At 38.4% G+C, this 24,216-nt stretch overlaps 3 protein-coding genes across 3 annotated transcripts in view; 2 read left to right on the top strand and 1 right to left on the bottom strand.

Moving 5' to 3' along the window:
• Positions 1-9,795, top strand: part of LOC106938625 (solute carrier family 24 member 2) — a 28,885-nt gene extending 19,090 nt beyond the window's left edge. Inside the window, exons 3-10 of the mRNA XM_015020741.1 lie at positions 4,315-4,350; positions 4,495-4,606; positions 4,695-4,778; positions 4,943-5,022; positions 5,217-5,354; positions 6,447-6,536; positions 7,572-7,738; positions 7,824-9,795. Coding sequence (XP_014876227.1) covers positions 4,315-4,350; positions 4,495-4,606; positions 4,695-4,778; positions 4,943-5,022; positions 5,217-5,354; positions 6,447-6,536; positions 7,572-7,738; positions 7,824-8,073 — 957 coding nt within the window. The 3' untranslated portion in view covers positions 8,074-9,795. The remainder of the gene's footprint in view (positions 1-4,314; positions 4,351-4,494; positions 4,607-4,694; positions 4,779-4,942; positions 5,023-5,216; positions 5,355-6,446; positions 6,537-7,571; positions 7,739-7,823) is intronic.
• A 2,790-nt stretch (positions 9,796-12,585) lies between these two features.
• On the top strand, positions 12,586-15,631 carry xpa (xeroderma pigmentosum, complementation group A). The gene is made up of 5 exons (XM_015020739.1): positions 12,586-12,974; positions 13,063-13,168; positions 13,998-14,163; positions 14,548-14,665; positions 14,743-15,631. Exons 1-5 carry the CDS (start codon positions 12,692-12,694, stop codon positions 14,895-14,897), a joined length of 828 nt encoding a protein of 275 aa, XP_014876225.1. The 5' UTR covers positions 12,586-12,691; the 3' UTR covers positions 14,898-15,631.
• A 763-nt stretch (positions 15,632-16,394) lies between these two features.
• Positions 16,395-20,024, bottom strand: kpna7 (karyopherin alpha 7 (importin alpha 8)). The gene is made up of 12 exons (XM_015020738.1): positions 19,884-20,024; positions 19,672-19,809; positions 19,515-19,597; positions 18,624-18,792; positions 18,425-18,524; positions 18,262-18,344; positions 18,034-18,120; positions 17,766-17,942; positions 17,405-17,638; positions 16,870-17,052; positions 16,609-16,755; positions 16,395-16,526 (listed from the first exon to the last, which is right to left on the bottom strand). The coding sequence occupies exons 1-12, from the start codon at positions 19,947-19,949 to the stop codon at positions 16,440-16,442; spliced, it is 1,554 nt and encodes a 517-aa protein (XP_014876224.1). The 5' UTR covers positions 19,950-20,024; the 3' UTR covers positions 16,395-16,439.
• Positions 20,025-24,216: the final 4,192 nt, after the last annotated feature.

Below are 24,216 nucleotides of genomic sequence, written 5' to 3'. Positions count from 1 at the left end.
TATTTATTTTCCTCAAATGCTGGAATCTTAAGGTTGCGTTTTAGTATTTTTATATAGAATTTAATCTCGGTGCATGGAGTTTATTGAATCGTTACAAAGATAAGCTAAAAGACAGAAGGATAAAAAATGCACGTTTAACAAGACATGTCAAACATATTCATGAATAAAAACATAAACAAAGGCATTGCAAATTTCCAATTGCAGCAAAGATTTGTAATAAAAACCAAACTGTGAATCTAATGTGGCTGAAAAGTAAAAGAGGAAACTTCACTGCAACTCACCCTCTGTTGTATGTCTCAGCAAAAATGTCATTTTTATGATTGTCTTTTTAAAAACTTTTATATTTTGTCTTTGCTTCCGTCCGACAACCAAACTATTCCATAGATCTGCCCCACAAACGGAAACTCACAAACTCCTTTTAGTTAAACAAACAAGCTTGAAAATTCTCTGAACATCTTTTAGATATTACCTGGAAGTAAATAGGTTCTTGCCTTAAACATATAGTCTTTATGAATTTGATCCAATTGACCAGTTTTCATGTTCATTGATGGATTGTTACTTTATGTGAAGGACCAACACAAAGCCCCACATGATGGTGAAGTTGAAAGGAAATGATAAATGGAGTTGAACTTTTTTTTTTTTTTACTTCTTAAATGCTGGAAAATGAACCACGCATTTCTATTCAGCCCCCTTTACTCTCATACCCTAATGAAATTTATCATAATCAATGTCAAAAACTCCCCTAAATTTCTCCACTGGTGTTAAATCTGAGTATTAATGGAGCTGCTCTGTCTTCAGATTTAATCCACTGTAGCCGTGGAGTAGCCGTTCCAGTTCGGTCCTGAAAATAGGGAGACTGGATTATTGGTGCAGGACAGTACGATCCGTCATCCCGGCCCAGAATCTGAGATCATTTCCTGCACTTTTACTGTTTGGAGGGGAACAGATGTGATTCTCTGAACAGGATCACATCTGTTCAGAGCTGAGCTGCTTTGTCAAGAAGGATGTTTGTATTTTGCTTTGATTAGTGAAGGAAAATGGGAAGAAATCCAGTATTTAGATGCAAAGAAGTGTGGCCTTAAAAAAACCAAAAATGAACTAAATGTCAAAAAATCCTACACATTGCTCCTTTAAAGTTTAGCTCCTACCTTATTCTTCTTATTCTTGTGAAATTCTGGCTCCTCTGTGTATTCAGAAAAGACAGACATAATAAACTATTATTATTATTATTATTATTATTATTATTATTATTGTTATTATTATTAATAATTATCATGTTGTTTGAGCAACTGGACAAACAATATTAAATTGTTTCACAAGGCCTGTGGAGGCCTTCAGGATGGTTATCACTAAATGTACCTCCTTTCTGCTAATGGATTTATTTATTTATTTATTTATTTATTTATTTATTTATTTATATTAATTAACATCGCATATTAGCAGCTACAGTAGATCTTTGGAAAACCAGTCAGCACATTTGTATGATGCCAACTCTTTGTAAATCTCACCAGATTTATTTTACTTCTGATGATATCTGATTTTATTTATCATTCCTCCTTCAATTAACAAAAATAAGGTTTCAGACAACATTCTGGATATCAGAATGTTGTCCTACCAAAGCATAAAAGCTGTTGAATTTGTAGATGTGATCTCCTCAGTTATCAGGATGATAAAATACAAGACAATTTGTAATTTAGCATTTGCAACACACATCAAAAAACAAAACTTTATCTCGGTTTTACTGTAGGATGTAGATCTGCTAGAAGCAGCTCGGTGGAGCAGCTCCAGCATTTTACAGCACTTGTCTCTTTTTTATGAGCATTGCAGCCATATTGGATTTTGATGTTTGGTTTGGTGGGAGAAAATCTTAAGAGATTTAACTTGAGTGAGTCTGGTGAGACAAGCAAACAACATTAAATGTTGAACTCTTCACTGTTGAAAGAATTTTCTGAATTAATTTTTCCTGAACTGACATTTGTTGTTAGTTTTCTAAATCATATAAAAGCAAATACCAAGAGACGCTTTATTAATGTGATGATGCAGGATAATTATTCTGTCATGTTCAAACAGGAACATCACAACTTTATAAATTTGTACTTTGAACAGGAAGAGATGAATGTGACGTTTGTTCCCTTCTACATTTAAACAAACCGTCGACTTAAACCCATAATAGTTATTGAATAAGTACATCTATAATAAAAATGGAGATATATTTTTCCTGAATTATGAATCCAGGATGTCAGTCTTAGTGGAATTATAAAACAGCATCTTTGTTTTGAATGAAGTAGCCCTGCTTTATTTGTGCTGTGGATCAATGAAGCATTTATTTTTATTTTTATTTATTTATTAAAGACTGTGTCAGTTTGCAGAAATAGCCAAAATGTTATTTTCAAAAGAGTTTGAGTTTCCAGGTTAAATAAATAATATTTTTTCCACTGTCAGCTTTAGGGCAGTTAGCATAAATCTTCCACTAAATGTGTCCAGGTCTGCGTATTCTGTCTTGGTGACAGGGTGTGCAATATGAGGGTAATGCATCAAATTTTTTTTCAAATTATACTTCCATAATTTTAGAAACATAGAACTTTGTATTGTTTTTGTTGTATATATTTCCCAGGAATGGATTCGATGTTAAATGTAGCACAGATTTCTTAAAAATGTCAGCATTTTGTTCACCTTAAGTTAAAAACACAGGAATCAAATTTCTTGATTTAAAAAGGGGAGTAACATGCTCAGTCTTTCTCTGTGGAGATCTGATTTTAAACAATGTTACAGTTTACCAATTTATTATCAGATTTAGAATCAGTGAAGGCCTTCACAACGCTGAGCCTCATGCTTTGCAGGGCCGACCCAAACATGTGCACGGCCCTGGGCATCGTTTGATCTACGGGCCCCGTCAGGCCTATTGGCTACAACTCACCACCACAGTGTCTTTGATTTGTTTGTTTTTGTTTTGTTTTTTGATCAGCTGTGACATTTGTGTTGCTATCGTTTTAAAATCAAATAGTGAGTCAACAAAAAAGAGGCACTACAAATATTTTAAAATCTGGTTCTACAAGGAGTTAATATGTTGTCTGCTGTACAAATAACATTTAAAAAATGTGCATTTTTTATTAGTAATGAAGAGTCTAAGTTTTCCAGGAGGCTAAAGTTAGTGTTGAATTTATATTCTACCATCTTAAACAAACTCAGTTTTATGAGCTTTTAATCTTTCATAACAAACATATTTTCAACCTCTCTTTTAAATTTTATGCCAAGTGGCAATAAATAAAGATTAGGGTGACGGTAAGGAGGCCTTTCTTCCTCAACACCTACAGCTCGTCTCCAAACACAAATATCCAAAAATACCATCAGAAACGGGCAGAAAGATGGTCAGCAATTATAAAAAGAGGTTTGATTGTTGTGATGACTTTGTATCTTTTTTACATTTTATCTTTATTTCCTTCTCAATAGTTCACAAAAAAAAAACTTACAAACATTTTTTTCCCTTAAACTGACACTTTGTTTACATTTTTTTATCTATTGAAATATTTCATGAAAGCTGGTAACATGATTCATTTTGACTTTAACATCCTTCATCTGAAGTTTATTTATTGTTTGTGCTGAAGGTCTGAAATGCAGAAACTATCCGTAAACAAAGTGTCTGCAGGGTCTACGATATCTGCAATGAAATAAATTAAACATGATGATGTTACATTGGTATTTTCATTTTGTTTTTATGATCATCAACAGCTTCCATTTTTATCTAGAGTTGTGAAGAGGCGATGAAGTCTTCGGGGGGGGGGGTTATTCCATCAAACATTGATTGGTGCTTTGTTAAAGTCTTTTCTGCTGCAAATGTTGGACTTTTTGTTGCTTCCTGATCAGTGATTTCTTTTCCCTTTGTGTTTTTAAGGTAAAACTCAGTTACAACAACATCAGAAAACAAACCAATAAATGAAAAACTGTGTTGTAAGCCTTCAGAGTTATGCAACTCAATCCATAACCTGCTGTTTAACCTTTCATCCCTAAAATTATCAAATTGATTTTAAATGTTGCACAAACTATTTCAGGTAATTTTATTTGCCACCTAAGTTCACTTATGGTGTATAAAAAATTAGAATCTAAAATCTGATGATTTAGCATTCATGTCTCATGTATCACGTAAATTATCTATATTTTACTTGTTACGAACTGAGGAAGTAAATAACAGGACCTTAGTTCACAAAATATACTGAAGTGAAGTCTTCAAACTGAAGATAGTGTGTAAACTTAATGAGTTAGATTTATGAATTATTTAAATGTATTCATCCATTTTTTCCCCCTTTTATCCTGAAGGCAAATTCATCAGAAGACAACGAGAACAAGTTGACGGTGAGTTTGTCTGAAGTGTTTTAAAGCAAATATTCATTTGTGCCAAAGTTACATATTGGTTATTGGTTTTCTGTTCTATAAATAATATAAAAGTATGCACCTTAGTGATGTCCTGCGTCTTGTGGTTTCATCTTGATCTCATAGGCCAAACCCCGGCTGCAGAGGGAAGGCAGCTGTGCATCTCTGCACAACTCTCTGATGAGGAACAGCATCTTCCAGCTCATGATACACACACTCGACCCCCTCAGTAACGAAGGTGCGACTCGGAGAGAAAACAGACATTTTGCCTAACTCGCTGCACCTGTCCTGTGTCCTAACGTTCACAGATCTGTGGTTTGTTGCAGGACAGTTTAGGGAGAAGGCTTCCATCCTCCACAAAATGGCCAAACAGAAGTGTAAAGACGAAGGTCCCACCGCCAACGGTGTAGGTGAGGAACGGCAACAAAATCATACACCAGCTGACTCATCGCTTTGTCCAGACTCACATTGCTGGCAAAAAATGATTTAGGACGACGTAACGGTCTCTCTTTTCTCTGCATTTTCAACAAACTCTCATTATTTGTCATGTTTTGTTTTGCTTCTGCCCTGAAAGTCGATAAAAACCTCCCAAAAAGTTCAAAGGTCGCCGTTGAGGTCACGCCGCCCATGAACGGAGTTGCAGGGGGAGATCAGGTATGATTTTTTGTCCACAACCTTCAGTTCACGACATTCTTGATTAAAAAATAAGCAAAAGTCCTGCAAATAAAAAAATCAACATATTCCTGCTAATAAGCTACAACTTAAAATAGTTTGCAATTGCAGGTTCAACGGCACTGAAACGCTGCTGTTCAGCGATATTAAGTGTCACATATTTAACCTGTCTTCAGGAGGGTGAGGAAGAGGAGGATGAGGACCAGCCTCTGAGCCTGGCCTGGCCCGACACCCCGAGGAAACGGATCACCTACCTGCTCATCCTGCCCATCGTCTTCCCCCTGTGGCTCACGCTGCCTGACGTCAGGAGAGAGGTGAGGGAAACAAGGTTCTGCTTGAAATTATAACATACTGTACTGACATTATCCTCAATGCAAATTAAGCTTGCTGGCAAAATTCTTATTTGCTCAGGGGTTTGTGATAAATAAATTACAGAAGAACAATTAAAAAAAAGGTAAAATGTTATGTCCAGATTCCACATTTTGAAATCAGGTGTGGATTCAGTGGCTGCTGCTGCTGCTGGGTGTGAGATGGAGTATCGAATCTGCCTGGACCGAGTCAGGAGAAATGTCCAAAACCACCAGAGAAGAAGAGATTGTTGCACAAAACAAAGAAGAAAAAAAAACACAATAAAAACCAAAAAATCCTAAATGTATCTAAAGATACAGCTAGAAGCTATCGTAATCCATTTTTTTGTGCTTTTGGCTGTAAATGTTTTTTATTTACGTTTTATTTATTGTTTTTGGTCGTTGTGTTTTTTTGGGGGGGATATTTGAAATATCTTCCAGGTCAAGTGCTAAGTATTCCTTCCAAAACTAAAGTTTATTGGTCTGTGAGAAGGTAAACTCGTATTATTAAACTGTTATCGATGTATTACTTGAAGATGGTCTCAAAACAACATCATTGTTTACCTCAACAATGATCGTTATGGTGACAGGCCTGGTGCTAGCTTGTGCTTGTGCAATAGATGACACAATTATCTTGAGGATTATTCAAGCATCTTGTCATTAAGACAATAAAAGTGGACTTTGTTGTAACCGGAAACATGTAACAGTGGAATATTTTAATTTTCATGTTCCAGTGTTGTATGACCAAGCTCTGATTTTGAACATGATGATGCTCAGGTGGTTTGACCAAATGTTTACTGTTGTAGCGATTTAAATTAATCCATTCATCCATTCATAAAATAAGCACATGATGGTTATGGTACATATATGTCAACATTTGCATCATTTATATTCGGTTATTGGTTAAAAAAATGCTTTGTTTCAGCTTTTATTTTTCAAATATTCTACAGGTCTTAGTCACCATCAATCATTCAAAGTGTCTCAAATGAGGCCGTTACCGTGTCTGAAGCTTGAAAATTTGATGAAGATGTTTAGTTGACGTTTTGTTTTTTTCTCCAGACGTCTGAAAGGTTCTTTCCAGTCACGTTCATCGGCTCCATCTGTTGGATCGCGTTCTTCTCCTACCTGATGGTGTGGTGGGCTCACCAGGTACCTGACAAACATCAGGCTTTATTAATCTCACACATACGTCACATTAAGTTTCTACTCTGACTTCTTACAATCTGGATAAGTGCAATTGTCAGGACTGTGAGAACTAATCCTAATCAATGACCCCTCTAGATCAGTTTGTGAAACTAAACTTTGATGCACAAATAGAAAGACAGGACTGAATATTGGGTCTTCTGAAAGTATTTACTGTTGAAAACATTGCAAAGGTTTTTCATTGATATTAGAAGTGCAGTACTTCTGTATTGTATTGGTTTGTTACACTTGCATGAAGCTGAGGAGTCTGAATGAAGCAAAAAATTCTGCAAAAGCGTCTCAGTTATTGAGCGCATGCAGGTGGTTTATTGGTTTAAAATGTTAAAACAGCTTCTAAACCTGAAATAAAGCTGTTCATAAAATTAATTCTCTCTTTTCAGGAGCTGTCAGTCATCTGAGGAACTGTTTGTTGTTATTGAGAGTTTATTTAAATCACCTGGTGGGAGCCGAAAATATCAATATCGATACCAAGCCGGGGTATCAGTATCGGATCGATTCTACCATGTTGCGATACTTGATACTTAAGTTTCAGATTAACTCTTGAAATTGTATTTTATTTTAGTTTTATAGTTTCTCAACTTTACCTCAAAAAGATTTTGTTTTGATTTGCTCTCAAGTTACTGTTTTTTGCCATTTGTTTTTGTTTTTCTCTTGTTTTGTTTGCCATATGAATATGATATTAAGGTATTTAGCAGACATGTACAAACTTTGTCCAAATTCTGTCCTTGGTTTTGAGCAAATAACTCAAAGGAAAAACAAACAAATTGAAGTTTGACAATATGTCAAACTTAAATAAAAAGTTTCGGTATTGATATTGGTGATCTGGACCCTGTATTTACTTGTTATCGGATCAATAACAAAATATGCCGTATCACACACATCTACTGGTTGAGTCCTCTAAAGTTTTTAAAATATCACCAGTACAAACTGTCTAAGACAGAAACCTTGAGGAATTAAACTGAAATTGTTGCTTCATTTAAGGTTGGAGAGACTTTCTGGATCACAGAGGAAATCATGGGTTTGACCATCCTAGCAGCAGGAACATCCATCCCTGACCTGATCACCAGTGTGATTGTGGCGCGAAAAGGCCTGGGCGACATGGCCGTGTCCAGCTCCGTGGGCTCCAACATCTTTGACATCACCGTCGGGTAACGTCCCCCCACGTTGACCGATAACGTCTCCATAAGACACCTGTGAAAACCTGACCACCTCTCTTCTTCCCTCCTCCGCCAGCCTGCCGTTCCCGTGGCTCTTCTACAACATCATCAACGACTTCAAGCCCGTGGAGGTGAGCAGCAACGGCCTGTTCTGTGCCATCGTCCTCCTCTTCCTCATGCTCCTCTTCGTCATAATTTCCATCGCGGCTTGTAAGTGGAAAATGAGCAAGTTTCTGGGCTTCCTCATGTTCCTGCTCTACTTTGTCTTCCTGATCGTCAGCGTCATGTTGGAGGACAAAGTCATCATGTGCCCAGTCACCGTCTAAAGAAATCATAATTGAAAAAAAAAGAACATAAAGTTGAAATTTGCTCTTTAACAGTGCAATAACAAACTGCCTGTTTTATGTCTCACACTGTACTGTACACACACACACACACACACACACACACACACACACTTACAAGCTGTTGGTGCGGATCAAGCAGGAGTTGAAGGCCTGCTGCTAAGGTCGCCCAATCAGGAGACTCTCTTTGCACCATGTGACTAGACGTCACAGCGAGAACTGTCTGAGAAACGCTGAAACAAAACAACTGGAGAGGAAACGGAAAATGGAAGACGGGAGGAACTTTTCTTGTTGAACAAAGGACAAAGACTGAACGTCTCAGTGGGGAGATTCAGAATCTAAACTTGACGTGGACACACAAAGAGACATGATGATGATGTTGTTGTTGAGGAGCTTTGGCTTCTAGATCAAGGAAGCCGTCGTGGAAAGAACGAAACAAAAGAGAAGCCAAGGTAAACTTTTAATTTTGATAGCAGCTTCGTAGGCTTCGAGATGTTAACGGTATGCAACACTACAGATTTTACTTTGCAATATGATAGAAAAAATAATATTGTCAATGACTTTACAGGATTTTCAGACAGCTCTTCATGTCCATCCCATTCATAAAATGTAAAAAGTTTAATCATAAGTGGGTTCTCATGTGTGCTAAAAAGTATGAATGTAATTTTCTGTTCTGGCTGCCTTTATGTGCACCGCTTTAAAAAGGGGAACATGTTAATATGCTGATTGTACTGTTTGGAAAGCACTTGGTGGCAACGATGTTTTGTTTTTTAATGTGCTGACTGCCCAGGGCGGCATTCTGTTAGGGGGCAGCTTGACCACAAAACTGATTGCACACTGCTGGAGGGTAAAGACGCTGAAGTTGGTATTGGAGTCATATTTTTCTAATTTGAGCTAAATTAAAGGGAGTTTTCAGTCTTTTTTTTTTCTTAAGAAATTTGGATATCTCTTGTTCAACATATAAAACATTTATCAAACCTGAGCTATGAAACATGTCATCTATTTGTGAAGAAAAAAACAACAACAAAAAAACCCAACCAAAATGATGTTGTTTTTTTGTCATCAGACTGAAACAAGCTTGAAAACCTCGATACATCGACTGGCCAAACCTGGACTGAAATGTTTTACTGTGGTCCCAGTAAAATTCTTTAAATTACAGTTTTAATCTATAAACAAATGGGCACTGGGTGCAGAACGAGGGGCGAAAACTGTCGCTGAGTGACGGACAAAAAGATTAGCCCCCTCTGTTGTGTCGTTCTTGTTTAATACCTTCCTTCAGATTAGGAATTAAAAAAAAAAAAAGAAATAAAACATTTCTTACCAGCAGGTAATGCTGATTTTCACCATGATTTTCTGATGTACAACAGATTGCACGTACTGTAATTTTACTCAAATGTTGCTGATTTTCTGTGAGACCGTGACTCTTACTGCCATCTAAAAGAGGAAGCAGTGTTCTCGTGTGCACTTTGAGTCGGGGAACGTTTCCACAGTCGGTCGGCTTAAAGCCTGGAATCTGGGTTCATGTGTACATGTAGACAATCTTAGTCTTTTTCATCCTTTTCTCTTTTTTTTCAATGTATGCAGACGTTTAAAAGCTTTTAAAAACATTATCAGCAACTACTGCAAATACGTTAGCCATGTAATGACGTTCTATAAATGGAAACGATGTTGATGTTCTACAATAAAATAATCCCTTTCTGTATTAGCATTACTTCTCGTTTATTGGGATTAGTGGATGTGTTTGGCGTCTTCATGAGGTTTTCTGAAGTGCCAACTGTGAAACTGAACATAACGACACAAAAGCACTTGATTCAAAGAATGTTCAGCAGCGTTTCCACGTCAGGCAAGAGAAGTTGTTTTCTGCTGTTTCTGATAGAAATTATTGCCAAATCTCTAGTCTAGGCCTGTCACAATAACTAATGTTTCTGGACGATTAATCTTCCCATTATTTATTGCGATGAACGATAATATTGTTGTTTTGACACAATTTGTTTGTAATATAATGATAATAATGGCATAATAACACATTCTCAAAGAAATGTAAACTTTAAATTCCAATGAACATTTAACATTGGAACTCGAAGACATTTTAAATATCAGAAATAAATCAACAAAACAACAGAAACTAATAAAATTAGTTATGCAGTCTCAGGAAACAAAATTATCCTTTAAAAAAAAAGGTTTGGTTGAGACCAAAACTCCAGATTAAAGACTTTTATCACCCAGTTTTTGGTAGAAAAAGAAAAACGATGAATCGTGAAATTGGAAATTATTGAATTTGTTTTAACTTATCACGTGGTTAATTTATATATTGATTATTGTGACAGGCCTCCTCTCCACTAATTTTTTTTGGTAAGTAATAGGCCAAAAACAAACGAACAAAACAGGTAACCATGGCGATTTGAGTCTAGGAAATGCTAGTCAGTGACCAAATAATTGTATTTCTAAAAGGAGATATCTCCATTTTTTGTTTTGTTCATTTTTCTGCAGCATCTCAAACTGATTTATTTTACCCACGTTAAAATGTTCTCTATGTTTTCAAAGCTACACAGTGGAGACCGAGCTCAGAACCTTTTTCAGTAACGTACGTCTTGGGTTTTCATTTCTCTGTACTGCATCACGGGAAGGATTTTTGGTATGCGCTTGCATTTGTCTTGCTTTTTTCATTATTGAATATCTCACTATTAACACCAGAATTGTATTTTTCTTTTAAGGAATTAATAAAAATAGCACATTTTATATTTATATTTTACCCAAATAATTATTTATATTTTCACACACTTTGAAAAAAATGCATTTTTTTTATTTTAGGTCAATATTAATAAAGTTGTGTTTCATATGTAAACTGTGGTACATGAGCTTAATTTAATCAATGTAGTTGTACCCATGACATCCGGTTCTCATCTAGCTTGCATATGCAGTATAATTTGTGGGGGGTTTTTTCCATGTTTTTATTATATTTGGTTTAGATTTGGAAACTATTCACTGAACAAGTGCATTAAAAATATTCCCAAAATCTGCAGTTTTAATGGAATAAAACGGATCATCTGTTTGAAAATATGGGATCTTATTTATGTACTACTTGAATCCTGCTGTAAAAACATATTATTTATATCTGTAAAACATGTCATAAATAATAATTAAAAAAAACCTGAAACAACAATTGTTTATTTTTGTTTATTGTGTGAAATTGTCTAAAATTCACAGCTGGAACCTGTGAAACCATTAAGACTGTATTGGTAGCATAATTACTATGACGGATAATACACAGAGCACAAATTAAGCTTCCTTGTGTCTCCAGTCAGATCTGCAGTGTCATCTATCAGTTTTGTGCAGAGCTTTACTTTGACACAAGCTCCTTACAGAGTTATATGTGGCTTGCCGCCATAATCAGCGCGATGGGACAGAGATTAACTGGACGTCTGAGGACAGCCAGAGCACTCACCTGTACGTCTTTTGTCCACATGCCTGTTCTGTGACATCTAAGGACATGTGCTGTGTCCTTGTCTTCCCATGGACACAGAGTCTGCGTTACTGTGCGAGTTATTTTTTCCATTTGACAAACATTGCTATTAGCTGTGGATGTCAGGCTTTATATTGGGCTTTTATGGAAAACTAGCAGTGAGATCAGGTCAGAAGAGGTCATAGGTTTGCCTTCCAAGAGGAAAATGACCCCTAAGAGCAACAACGCAGTGGTTTCAGTCAAATCACATTAATGTGTTAGATCAGCCGAGTGAAAGTTTAGACCTAAATCCAAATGAGAAACAAGACAAGACAATGATGTTCATAGAGACTTGTCGTGACTGAGACTCAGAGTTGGCAACATTTTTTGTTGTACATAGCCAGTAGAGATGTTCTTACTAAAGTAAGAGTAAAACATAACGGTCTAAGAAATTACTGAAGTATGAGAAAAAAAGCATTTCACATGAAGGCTACTCAACTACTGAGTGACAGATAAATCAATCAAGTTTTTCACATTTCAGCAACAAGGCACTTAAAATTGCCAAAAATGTTAGTTTAAAGATTAAAACTTTTATACAAATAACACAGCTACAATTACAAACAAACCCTGAACTCAAACTAATACAGTAGGTGATGCAAAATAGCTAAGCACATAGAAAACAGCGACAACAAACAAGAACAATCACTTTAATTTAAACTGTACCCATTTCTGTATCTCCTGCAATTTTTTTTTTGTTTGTTTTTGCAAAAATGGTTTTTCTTCATTCTGGAAAGTTACTCAGTGAGTAGAGTATCCAGAAATTTTACTCAAATAAGTGTAGCAAACACTTCATAAAAATATTACTCAAGTTCAGTATAACTACTCGTAAAAATATATTTTTTCCCCTAAAACAAAACTTGTAGCTGAGTAATTCCAGCTATTTACTTACATACTATGATTATGCCAAGAGTACTGCCAATAAAAGAAATGTTCCGTTTTCTCTCCTTTTGGCTCTTCTCACTCCAATCCGACAGGTGGCAGCATTGCGCCAATTACTAAAACGACGAGAAAAAACAACGGAAGCCTTCAGCTGTCAGTTTCATAACAACAATCCGATGCAGCGCTGAAACAAAGCCGAGTCCTCTTTATGAGAGTATTATGGACCGGTCCGAGTCAGAGGAAGCTGGTGCTGCCGCTCCCCCGCCAGACCAGAGCCCCAAACCGGAGCTTTCTGCCGCCATGCGGGCTAAGATAGAGAGAAACCGTCAGCGGGCGTTGATGCTCCGCCAAGCGCGGCTGGCGAGCCGCCCGCTGTCCGCCGTGGAGGGGGCAACCTCGGCCAAAGTTTCCAAGACGATCGACTCTGGTGCTGGTTTCTTTATCGAGGAGGAAGAGGGCGGCGAGGAAGAGCGGAAAACTAAGAAGGTGGTGCATCAGCCAGGTGTGTTTTAGTGGAGACTGTGACTATATAGTGCGTGTGTTGAAACGCGTTTCCCTGACATCTCGATCTCTTGTGGTTCTGTCCTCAGCTCCGGTGATTGAACCAGACTATCTGCTGTGTGATGACTGTCAGAAACCCTTCATGGACTCTTTCCTCAGCAACAGCTTCGACTTGTCTGTGTGCGACAAATGCAGGTCTGATCTCTGCAGCTCCTACAAAGTTACCATGAACCTCTGGGCTGCTTCTTTGATTAATGCTCAGTTCAGCTGAATGACTTTGTCTGTGTATGTTTTCAGTTGTGCCTTAGTCTACTGGACAGTAGTAAGCCTAGTTTGGGATATTATTTTGTAATCAGACTGCCTTTAAACTTCTCAACATCTTCCCGATGTGTTCCTAGATCTTCGCGATCTTTTCATCAATGTTCTCAAACATCTGGATTTATGATTAAATTAAAATTATATCTGATCTGTAAAGATTTGGGCGTGTCTGCGCATCCTCTAAAAATCTGTAATCTTGTCTAAAATGAAGGTCTTAAAATGTCTTAAATTTTCAAAAGTAAGTTAGCCTTCAATACATCATAGGTGTTACATTTTGTCTTGACAGGACTTCATCTTGTATATTATATGCATTATTTTTCTCAAGGGACTTTTCTGTAAGGCAAATGTTTGAGTCGCACTAATACATCGTCATTGCGTTATGACTCGAGTCTGTTTAGGCTACTGCTAACTCAGTGCTAATACCCCTGCTTGCTAGCTTTTTTGTTTTTTGCGTCTTCCTTTGGTAAATGCAATTTTATGGGCTTTTGGCAGGACAAAGTTGTGGAAATACAGGTCTTAAATTTAATTCATAATGGTTTTAAAAAGTCTTACATTTGGTGCTGGGGAAGTTTGCAGAAACCGCGTATTTAATCAATACCTACTTACTGAACTTGCATTACGCTAATAGCCAAGTGCCTCAAAATCTCTCCAACTGCTCTGAAGAGTTGATGGTTCAAAAATGACTGAAAGTCTTTGTTCTCTTCAGAGACAACGAGGAGAAGCACAAGCTGATCTCCAGAACTGAGGCCAAGCAGCGCTACCTGCTGAAGGACGTCGACCTCGACAAGAGAGAGCCCCCTCTTAGGTTCATACTGAAGAAAAACCCTCACAACCCACACTGGGGAGACATGAAGCTCTACCTTCTGCTGCAGGTGAGATGCATTGTCCCCATTTAATTTACACTGCACTGCTCTTCATGTCATTATACTTTGCCTACAAGCAACCAAACTTTCTTGAAATCTTCTGAGGTGATTTTGATCAGCAATTCGAACTCTAGTCATCACACCGATATATTTAAGACTTGTTTAATTTAACAGCACTCCTATACATTTTGCAAATTTAAAACTTTTACTTTCATGCAAATTACAAACTCCAGTATGTCATTTTTATGAAAAAAAACTTAAAGCCAGACAGCTGTAAAAATGTCCTCCATAGATTCCATGTTTAGGAGCCAAAAACAGACAACTCTGGATGTTTTGACATGAAAGATGTGTTGGAATGTAGAGATAAATGTCTGAAATAATTGTGTACTTCAGGTAGAAAAAAGATGTATGGAGGTGTGGGGCTCGGAGGAGGCGCTGGAAGAGGCCAGAGAGATGAGGGAGGAGAACAAAGAGGTCCAAAAACAAAAGCGCTTTAACAAGAAAGTCAGAGGTTGTTTCCTGTTTGACGCACAAGTCCTTCGCCGGCAGAGTCGACTCGTGATGTTAAAATGTGTGTGTGTGTGTCAGAGCTGCGCAGGGCGGTGAGGAGCAGCACGTGGACCAAAAAAACCAGCGCCCACCAGCACGAGTACGGACCAGAGGAGGTGGTGGACCCAGAGGAGGACCTCTACAAGAAAACCTGCACCACCTGTGGACATGAACTCACCTATGAGAAGATGTAAACACATCGACATTTGCACAGAAAATGTTAAACTCAAATGGACCAAGATAAGCGGGGCTTCTTCAAGGAACGGTGAAGCTTCTTTCAATGAGATCTTAAGCAGAAATATGACAAGTTTGTATAAACTGGATTATGTATACCAATTGGAAGAAATTTTTGAAACGAAGCTTGCAAAGGTGGGAAGATTACACGTGCATCAGAAAATTCAGCATTTTTAAGCCTCAAGATGTTTAGAAGCTGCCAGCATGGGTTTGCTGGTAGTTTTAGAAAATGTCACTGACCTCTGAAGTGCCTTGTAGATACAAGCCTAAAATTTTAACCAAACCGTCAGGCAGTAAATTGCTTTGGGTTGGGAATCAGACATCCTTTGAGGGCTGCAGCCTGCATTTGTTGTCCCTGCTCTACCGAGCCAAGTGGTGCTTCAGAAACTACATTAAATGTTAAACCATGCATCATTTTACAATAATACACTGTCAGATCAAATTTGTGAAAAATGTAGTTGTACATCTTAAATTCATTTGCGATTCTTTCCGACATCCACATTGGACAATGTTGGAAAAAAACCTTAATCATTTTTTGCAATAAAAGTTTATAAAAAAAAAGGTACGTTTTAAATGTAAGGATTTTATTAAGTGATGGCATAAAATAAGGTTTGTTGCACAGATTCACTGACTTATTCCTGCAGTTTCTAAATAGGTGGCAGAATGAGGTGATTACAGTTGGAGTTTGAACATCCTCTGGTTGTGAAATTTACTCTGTCCTAGACTCGGGACAAACATCTGTAAAAAGGTTGACCTTTTGAGTGCACTACTTGGATTTGCCCCGGCTTGTGATCCAGTAGAACTTTTCCAGGTTCCTTCTGCCTGTATAACCTTTGGTTTGTAGTTTAGACTGTTTTCATTCTAAAACGTTTGCAGCAAGCGGTGGGGAAAAATAAAATCCAATAAATCGGACCGCTTCTACCCTGCAGGGAAGTTGAATGTCCTCAATTGTAAAAATGTGCTTTTGAAATTAGGCGTTTTAGCCATTTTTCTTTTAAAATCCCAGTAAATTTTGCCACAAGCATCCAGTGACTACACAAAACTTGAGCACAGCCAGTCATTAAACTTTGCCAAATCAAGCAAATTTTGGAAATCGAGTGACTACAAATTTCTAGAATAGAAAAGTCAACCCAAGTTATGAAACACTACATTTCTTAAGGGAAACATGCAAGTTTCAAGTCAATTTTAATGCACTGCTTCTCTCTGCCAATTAGCCTTCTGGAAATTTGCATTTAATTTTTAGCAGGTTTTGCACCTGGCCACAATAGCAGAAGTCTTGTCATTTCGACAGTTTCTCTATTGAAATGCATTTCAGTTTTAAGCTGCAGCTGTACCCTGGTTTCCCTGAACCACTTTAGTTCACAGCACATTTACTGTAGCTGATACAATTCAGTGTTTAAGTCATCTAGTCATAGCAGGTCATGCTTATGGGCATTTACAGAATCAGAACCACCATCCATATTGTACACAAGTTTATTTATGATTAGCAAAATAGTTCTAATTTAAAATTCAAATTTTTTCTGGACATCAGGAGCCTTAAACTCAAATCCAGTCTGGGTTGAATCAACCTGGACTTCCTCAACATCACCCTGGAAAAAAAAAAAAAAAAAAAAAAATTTTTTAGTCATTAAAGGCTAGCAGAATTTTTCAGTTCAATGTGTAGAGACTTACATCATTGAAGTACTTCTCAATGAGGTCATGGGCAGCTTGGTACACTATCCCATTTTCATGGTTCTGCAGCATCTCGATCTGTTCCAGTCCTCCCAGCTCTTCGATTAACAGACTAAGTTTTTCGGTTTCTCCGAGTTTCTCTGCAGCCTGAAGTTACAGTACAATTAGAAAGTGGATTATAAGATTTGTTTCCGGTGGAAGTTCTTAAGCCAGTTTAAAAATAAAAATAGTTACTTCTGTAATGTAGGTGTTCCTACTTACGATGAACATGTTGTTGATTGCTTCCAGTATAATCAGGATGACTTTGGCATCCTTGACCTGCAGCAGGTTGATTATCGCTTCCAGAGCTCCACTTTGCACCAAACTGACCACCTGCTCTACAGTGCCTCCACTGGTGAAGTTTGTCACTGCCCAAACTGCTTCCTTCTGAGTCTTGAAGTCTCCCTTCAGTTCAATTTTAGAGAAATTACAGAAGCAGTCATTCCCATTTGTAAGTTACTGTTTAGTAAAAGGGTTAGGATAAACCAAGTCTTTAAAAATTTCTTGTGTGGCACAAGAAAAGTTGCCAACTTAAACAATGGTTAATTTCTACACAGCTTTAATATAGAGTTCTGCTTAAATATGAGGTGTTGTTCACCAAGCATCAGTAATTTGCCAGCAGGGGTCAGCATTGCTACACAAAAACAAAACGGATCTGGAGGTATAACAATTTTTTTTCTTCCAGTTGCCATTTTAAGTGTAAAAAAATCTGAAATTAATATTTATAACCATTACAGCAATAGTTGTGTAGACTTACATTTCTGAGCACTTCCACGAGAGGCGGAAGCAATCCGCAAGTGATGAGCTGCTGGATTTGCTTGCAAGGTCCTGCAGCGATGTTTGACAGAGCCCATGCTGCCTCTTTCTGCACTGTAGGTTTTGGATGCCTCAACAACTTTGGTAAAACATTGAGAACACCAGCATCAATTGTCATCTGGGTATGCAGGTCAGAGCCACTCACTATGTTCCCGATGGCACGCAGAGCTGGAGTCTACAAGTCAATTGAGTACCACAGATTGCAGTCAAGCACATTTCCAAAGTTAAGAGTCTGAGGTTAAAGCAGAATCATGTCTTGCAAGTACAAACATTAATGTATATAAAAAAAAGTTTCAGTTTACCAAAATAAAGAGCTCCTTTCTGTTCATGAGCTCCACCAACCGTGGGACAATGCCAGTCTTCACAACTACATCAATGCGGTCATTACTGCCATCCGAGAGGTAAGAAATTGCCCAGCATGCATCAGACAAGATGTTCTTGTCACTGAGATAAAGCAACTGGATCAGAGAAGGAAGCATCTGCAGAAAATGCAGGTTGTTAATTTCCCCCCCACATTTAAAGAGACTCTACAATGGAAACCAATTCCAATCCAGACTGGTTCTTAAACACCTGCTGAACTGCAGACAAAGGGGGACATGGCATCTTGTTTCGGCACAAGTTGGACAAGGTCCAAGTTAGGTTCCGCAAGTAGCCAACCTGCGGATATGGACAGTTTAGACCTGTAGGGTTCTCTCACCAAGTATTACAAACCTATGTAATCAATTGTGATTCATACAAGTCCAAGTAGGTCAACAACAAAAAAAGTTCCTGTAATCATCCTGCTTAAGAATGGCTCACCGGTGTATCTGGGGAAATGCGAGCCAGCAAGGCAGGGATGACTTTGCACTCAATAAGGATGTCACGATAACCTGGACCATCACCTGCAAAGTGTCACAGTAAAGATAGTTGGACATGTTTTCTGAATTCCTTCAGGAGTCAAAGTAAGGCAAAAGATTCTTACCTGCAATGTTTCCTAAAGCCCACACAGCCTGCTCACTGATATGCAACATCGGTGAGGCCAGCAAGTTGATGAGAGCTGGTACAGCACCATGTTGGACCACCTGTAGAAGAACATTTTTTGAAGCGGTTTCATAGGCCCATCATAACCAGCAGTTAGCATTTTATTAGTCTTGTGTTGCCTCATGTGCTGGCGTAGACACCTGGTGGGTATGCCAAGAATTTCCAGAGGCGATGTTAGTGAGAGCCCACGCTGCTTCGAATTGCAGAGTCGGCTCGTCATCCATAGACAAGAAGGACACAAACTGTGACAGCAGACCAGCGTCGACAATCTCCTTGAGCGGAGGATCATTTCCCTTAGAGAGCAGCTTCCTGATGAAAGAGCAAACAAAGTTCAACTCCTTAGTCCAACACAGCCCAGAGATTTTCAGATTGAAGCCAGGGGAAGTTTGGTGTACATGATCAATACTGCTCAAGCATAGGATACATGCAGTCACGTGGCTTTAAGACCCAAAGTTTACCAGCATCATATTGACTTCCCCAGAGTCCATCATGGATCCATGTGTTTAAGGAAAGGGACTCATACATTATGTCAACCACATGTTGAAAATGCGAGTCAGCAGACCACACCACTTTCCATTTCTTCATGGTCTAATAACCCCTGGCACCATCAATAGCACAGGCACTCTATGATCAGTAGCTATCCAATTCCAGACAAATTTAATGCCGTGTACTTCCAACACCTGCCAGAACCACAGTTATCTTTCAAAGCAAGCTGAAAGCTTTGGCTGCCTGTGTGATCTTTGGTTCACTATTGTTGAAGTGAACCAAAGATCACTTCAACAATAGTGAAGTTCATTTCTTGCATGCCAAAGCTCTGGCATGCAAGAAACAAACTAGAGTGGGGATCTCCAAATTCATGCCTCAAGGGTCAGTGTACTGCAACTTTTATATGGTCTATGCTTGAGCACACAAAATAATGCCAATAGGATTTTAGAGAACAAGACCTCATACTGAGGAGGCAGGTGCAATGATCATTCTTACCCGTCACCATGTTCATGTTTAATCGAGGAGTGGGAACACAATCCACCCACCTGGCTGCCTGACATCCTCTGGTCTGGGCCTCCCGATCGTTGCTGTTGACGTCTCTGATTATATCCTCGATTCTGAAGCTCAGCTACAGAAACAAAGCTGTTAGAAACCCTCCTACTGGTTTAAGACGTAGTTTAAGACTCCGTGCAGCCAGCTGACCGTGTCATTGTGTTCAGGCGAGAGGGCCTCCTCGTCGGGGAGAGACGACAGTATAATGTTCCTCCTCTTGAGGAAACTCTCGTTCTTCTGAGCTTTGCGCAACTCCACGCACTCAGACACCCGTTTCTCCCGGAGTTTCTACAACAGATTACGGTTTTATTTATTTAAGTTGCCCCAAAACTCACCAATTTGAGAAACCACTAATAACTTACTGCCAGGTCTTTCCCCTTGTTTTTAAACCTGGAGACACGCTTCTTCACGACGTCCTTGGTGGACATGTTGGCGGCTGCGTCAGCAGTGTTGGACCCAGGTCAGTCTACAAACTTCAGCATTTTTGAGGCAAGAGGTTATAGCTCGCAGCACCGCCGCAGGTGAGTCCAATTAACACTAGCTAATTGTCATTCATGCATATCTGTAGGATATGGTAACCCAAATGTACCACAATTCAGCGAATAGGTCATTAAAATCGAAGTATTAATATAAATAAAACTTACGTTATCTGCGCTAAATAAATACATAAATCTAAAGTAATTTAAAGTTTAAATGCATTATTTAACTTTTAATTATTAAATACAAATCACAAAAATTATATCTTTCAGTATAAGGAAAAAGTATATGTAGGCCTAAGTATTTAACTTCATAGTAGTGTGTGTTGAAAATCATCAAATTATTTTTATCTGCCAGTCATAGTCAGTGGGTGGCGCTAACGCTGCTCTAAAGAAGGTGATTGGTGTGTAGGTGATTTGATGTGCAGGTTAACCTAAACGTTTTCTTTTTGACAAACCATGCGATTTTTTTCATTATTTAAACTAATTTTAAAAAAATGAAATAGCTATGTGTACTTCAACAAACTTCGAATTTGGGTTGAGGACTCTAAATGTACTATTTACATAATGTATTTATTACAGTTGTAATACTATTACTACACGCAACAACATTTATCCAAATATCTATTCAAGCTAATCAATCTAAACATGATGTAATTATTTATTACATTCAGTTCACAATAAGTAAATTAGTGAAAAAATGCTTTAGATATTAAAACTACTATACTATATATAAAAATGATTCCTTGATTCATTCCCCGCTTGTGTTATTTGTTGAATTGTAGCATTTTAATATTTTAATTTATATCAGTGGTTCAAACTGGTTCGTTCAATCAGACAAGATTCATGAAGTTGATTGGACAACCTCAGCCCGGAAATGCTTTGGTCCATCCTGACCAGCAGATGGCAGCAGAGCATCAGCTTGTGTCTGAAGTTGCGCCTTTCAGCAGATCCACATTTTTGATAATAGAGTAAAAGATTTAATTTGATCTTGTGAATAAAATTTATATTCTGTTCCACTTAAATCAATGGAAATGTGTTCAAATATAGAAGTGAGTTTAATTCATTCATGTCTCTTAAAGAAACGGGTAAGGAAAAAAAAAAATCACACTAAGGCAAGCAAAACAGCAAAAATGGTTAAATCAAAATTTGAAAACTATTTATGCTGTGTGAATTTTGTTGTTATTTTTGTTATGCTTCACCCACAGAAGTGTGTAAGATAACATTAGTGAACAAACATCATCATGAAGATCACCAAAACTACAATATGCTCTGCAACTTGCCACAAGAGCGTCAAATCAAACATGTAAAGGAAAGACGGTGCAAAATAATGTTACCCGAGTTAGAATACTGACACTGCACATGATCCTGAAAACACTGTCCGGTCCTCACATGATGGTGGCAGCATCATGCTGTGGGGATGCTGTTCTCCAGCAGGGAAACAGGAAAAAGACTGGAATGTCCAACAGGATAGCTAGCCTAAACCAGCTGCAAGAACTTCTGTTTAATAGTTTAGATTCGAGCATGACTATGCATTAAAGTGGCCCAGTCAAAGCCCAGATCTAAATCTAACTGAGAATGTGTGGCAAGACCTGAAAATTGATGTTCAGGTGGCCTCTGTCAAATCTGACTGACTTTCAGCTATGTTGGAAAAAGCCCTGGATAAAAAAAAAAAGTAAATAATCAGTCTCAAGATCATTTGGTTCCTTCAAGAGATATAAAACCATAACAAATAATTTGATCAAAATGACTGAATCAAAGTCCAGATTTAATGTAAATATGCAAGTTTTTACTACATTTCTTGTGACTTGCTGTGAGGAGACTTTTGTCATGTCAGTGGTAATTATTATTATTTTTTTATTGCCAAAATGTGTGAATTTTATGAGATGGAAATGAGCCACTTAAGGCTGCAGGTTGATCGCATGTTCAGACTCATTTTCCTGCTCTGTGGGTTTGCTGTGTGCTGACTCTCTAAGCAGACAGAAAGAAAGCGCTCATGGTTCCTCTGGGACACACTGAAGGGTGTGAACGGATTCTCCCGATTGGCTAAAGTGAACGATGTGAATCGGACGGAGGAAATTCCACTGTGTAGATTAAAAGTTCCCCACCTACTTGCAAAACCAACATGCAGGGGTTAAAAAGTCATATGAGATCAGGGTTTCCCCCAGAAAACTTGCTAAGCACGATGGACAGCGCCGAGGCCGTCCATCGTGTTTTTGTATTAAAAGATGCTAAGCAGACAGGAAATGTAAAAGTATTACTGGGTAATTACATGTTATGGGAAAATATCGCCAGTGAAACGCTATTTAAATTGATCCAAAATTCCAGTTGTGCTTTCGTAATTTAAAGTTCCCACACTTTCTGATTTATTTAAAAAACAAAACTAACATTAAATATGGACCAGCTGCAGAATTCCTTTAGTACTTGAAACAAATATTGATAAAAAAAAAAAAACACAATAATCCCATAATATGAAATTGTTTTTTTTCCCTAAGTTTGGATCTTTTCAAAATACGTACCTGAGTTACATTTATGTTTTGGATCTAGAGTCTCTACAATCGATTCACTTGAACATTGATTTTTTTTTTTACCCTGATTTCCAACTGATCACTAAGTTATTAATAAGTGATTTATAGACAATAAATTATGCACGTCTCTCTCTCTCTTTGATCTTTTCCCTCACCACCACTTCCTCCCCCTCTGTGGTTTTCAGACCAACTTGAGGTGTCCGTGGGAAATCATTAGTATAGATTATCCTGCAGCACTGCGTCAATACACACACATGCACACGCACACATACCCACAAACACGCACACGCGCACGCACACACACGCACACCCACATGCGCGCGCGCACACACACACACACACACACAGTGATTCCTTGCCAAGAATTTGTCCTCAGTAATGCACTTTAAACAGATGGGATATTTGAAACATCCCTCTGCTTAGATTAGATGCTGAGAAGTACTCTGTGTGTGTGTGTGTGTGGGTGCAGGTGTGTGTGTGTGTGTGTGTGTACGTGCGTGTGTCAAACACGGACAGACAAACTCGCTCTGATTTTACAAGAAGAAAAAGAGAAGGACGATCCAGTGTGTGGCAAAGACAAAGGTGGGCCTTGTCTGTCTGCAGGAGTCAGCAGCTCTCAGGTATCAAAGGAGAGAAGCAGAACCACAACAGGATGTGGGCCGGAGTGACAAAAGGAGAACGAGTGAGAGATTTTCATTTCTGCGTCGTTTGACTTTTTACGTATCAAAGATGGTGGGAATTTCCACTTGGAACAATAAGTTTTTTGGGGAAAAAAAATGACATTGATATGAGACAATTTGGGGATTCTGAGACAGACCGTGATTCTTCTCATCCTGACCTCGTACATTTCAAACATCTCTCTCTCTCTCTCTGACCTTCTCGCTACTTGTTACAGCACCATTTAGCTCCAGCTGGTTAATATTTCATGATGCCGCTCCAATACCTGCCCATTGATGAGCGGGATGAGACTCACCGCGGGTCCAATCCATCATGCTCAGCGCCGACGAGGCTTCACAGTTGGGTTACGTCTGATTGTGCTGATAGGTCATTTGTTTGTGCTGACAAAGCCACAGTGGCTGTAGACAAATGGTTTCAACAGCTGTGAGGTCGAAACGAGCCATTCATCATCCGCTTGCACAGTCGGATGGTCAAGAGCAGAAAATGCACAAAAAGTAATTTACAGTTATGTGGGAAAGTAGAAAAAAATGTTCAGCTCCTCCATGAGGAGAGATGTTCACTTGCTTCTTTTAAAAAACCTTTAAAATACACGATTCTGTGGAAATTTTGGTGACTGAACCAAAATCTTAACATGCTAAATGTTAGGAGAGCGCATTAGCAGAAAGGAAATATATCTGATTGTTAAAAAAATCAGACGTGTCAGGATAAAACTGTGGGCCAAGAGTGAAACAAAATCTATTAAATACGTTTTACAGACTGATAACTCCTGACACCGATGTGTGACCTGGAGCCAAACTGCAGCTGTAAAAGAGAATGGGACGTTTTCCGTGCGTTGTCCTTGAGCTTGTCCGGTCAGACAGCATGCAAACGCGAAGCCTCTTTTAATCCACCTGTGTCCCTGCAGAGCAGCGGTGCTACTTCAGCACGTTGGTGACGCGCAGTAAAAAGTGAGAGCAATTTAAAGACAAACCATGGCTCCAGAGCCAGCAAACTCAATTTATTTTACTCTCACG

Source organism: Poecilia latipinna, unplaced genomic scaffold (assembly GCF_001443285.1).
Source record: "Poecilia latipinna isolate Pla-1442-1.1 unplaced genomic scaffold, P_latipinna-1.0 Scaffold2645, whole genome shotgun sequence".
In the NCBI taxonomy this organism is placed as follows: domain Eukaryota; kingdom Metazoa; phylum Chordata; class Actinopteri; order Cyprinodontiformes; family Poeciliidae; genus Poecilia; species Poecilia latipinna.
Note: the sequence above shows the minus strand (reverse complement) of the source record. Positions and strands in the feature narration are given on the sequence as shown.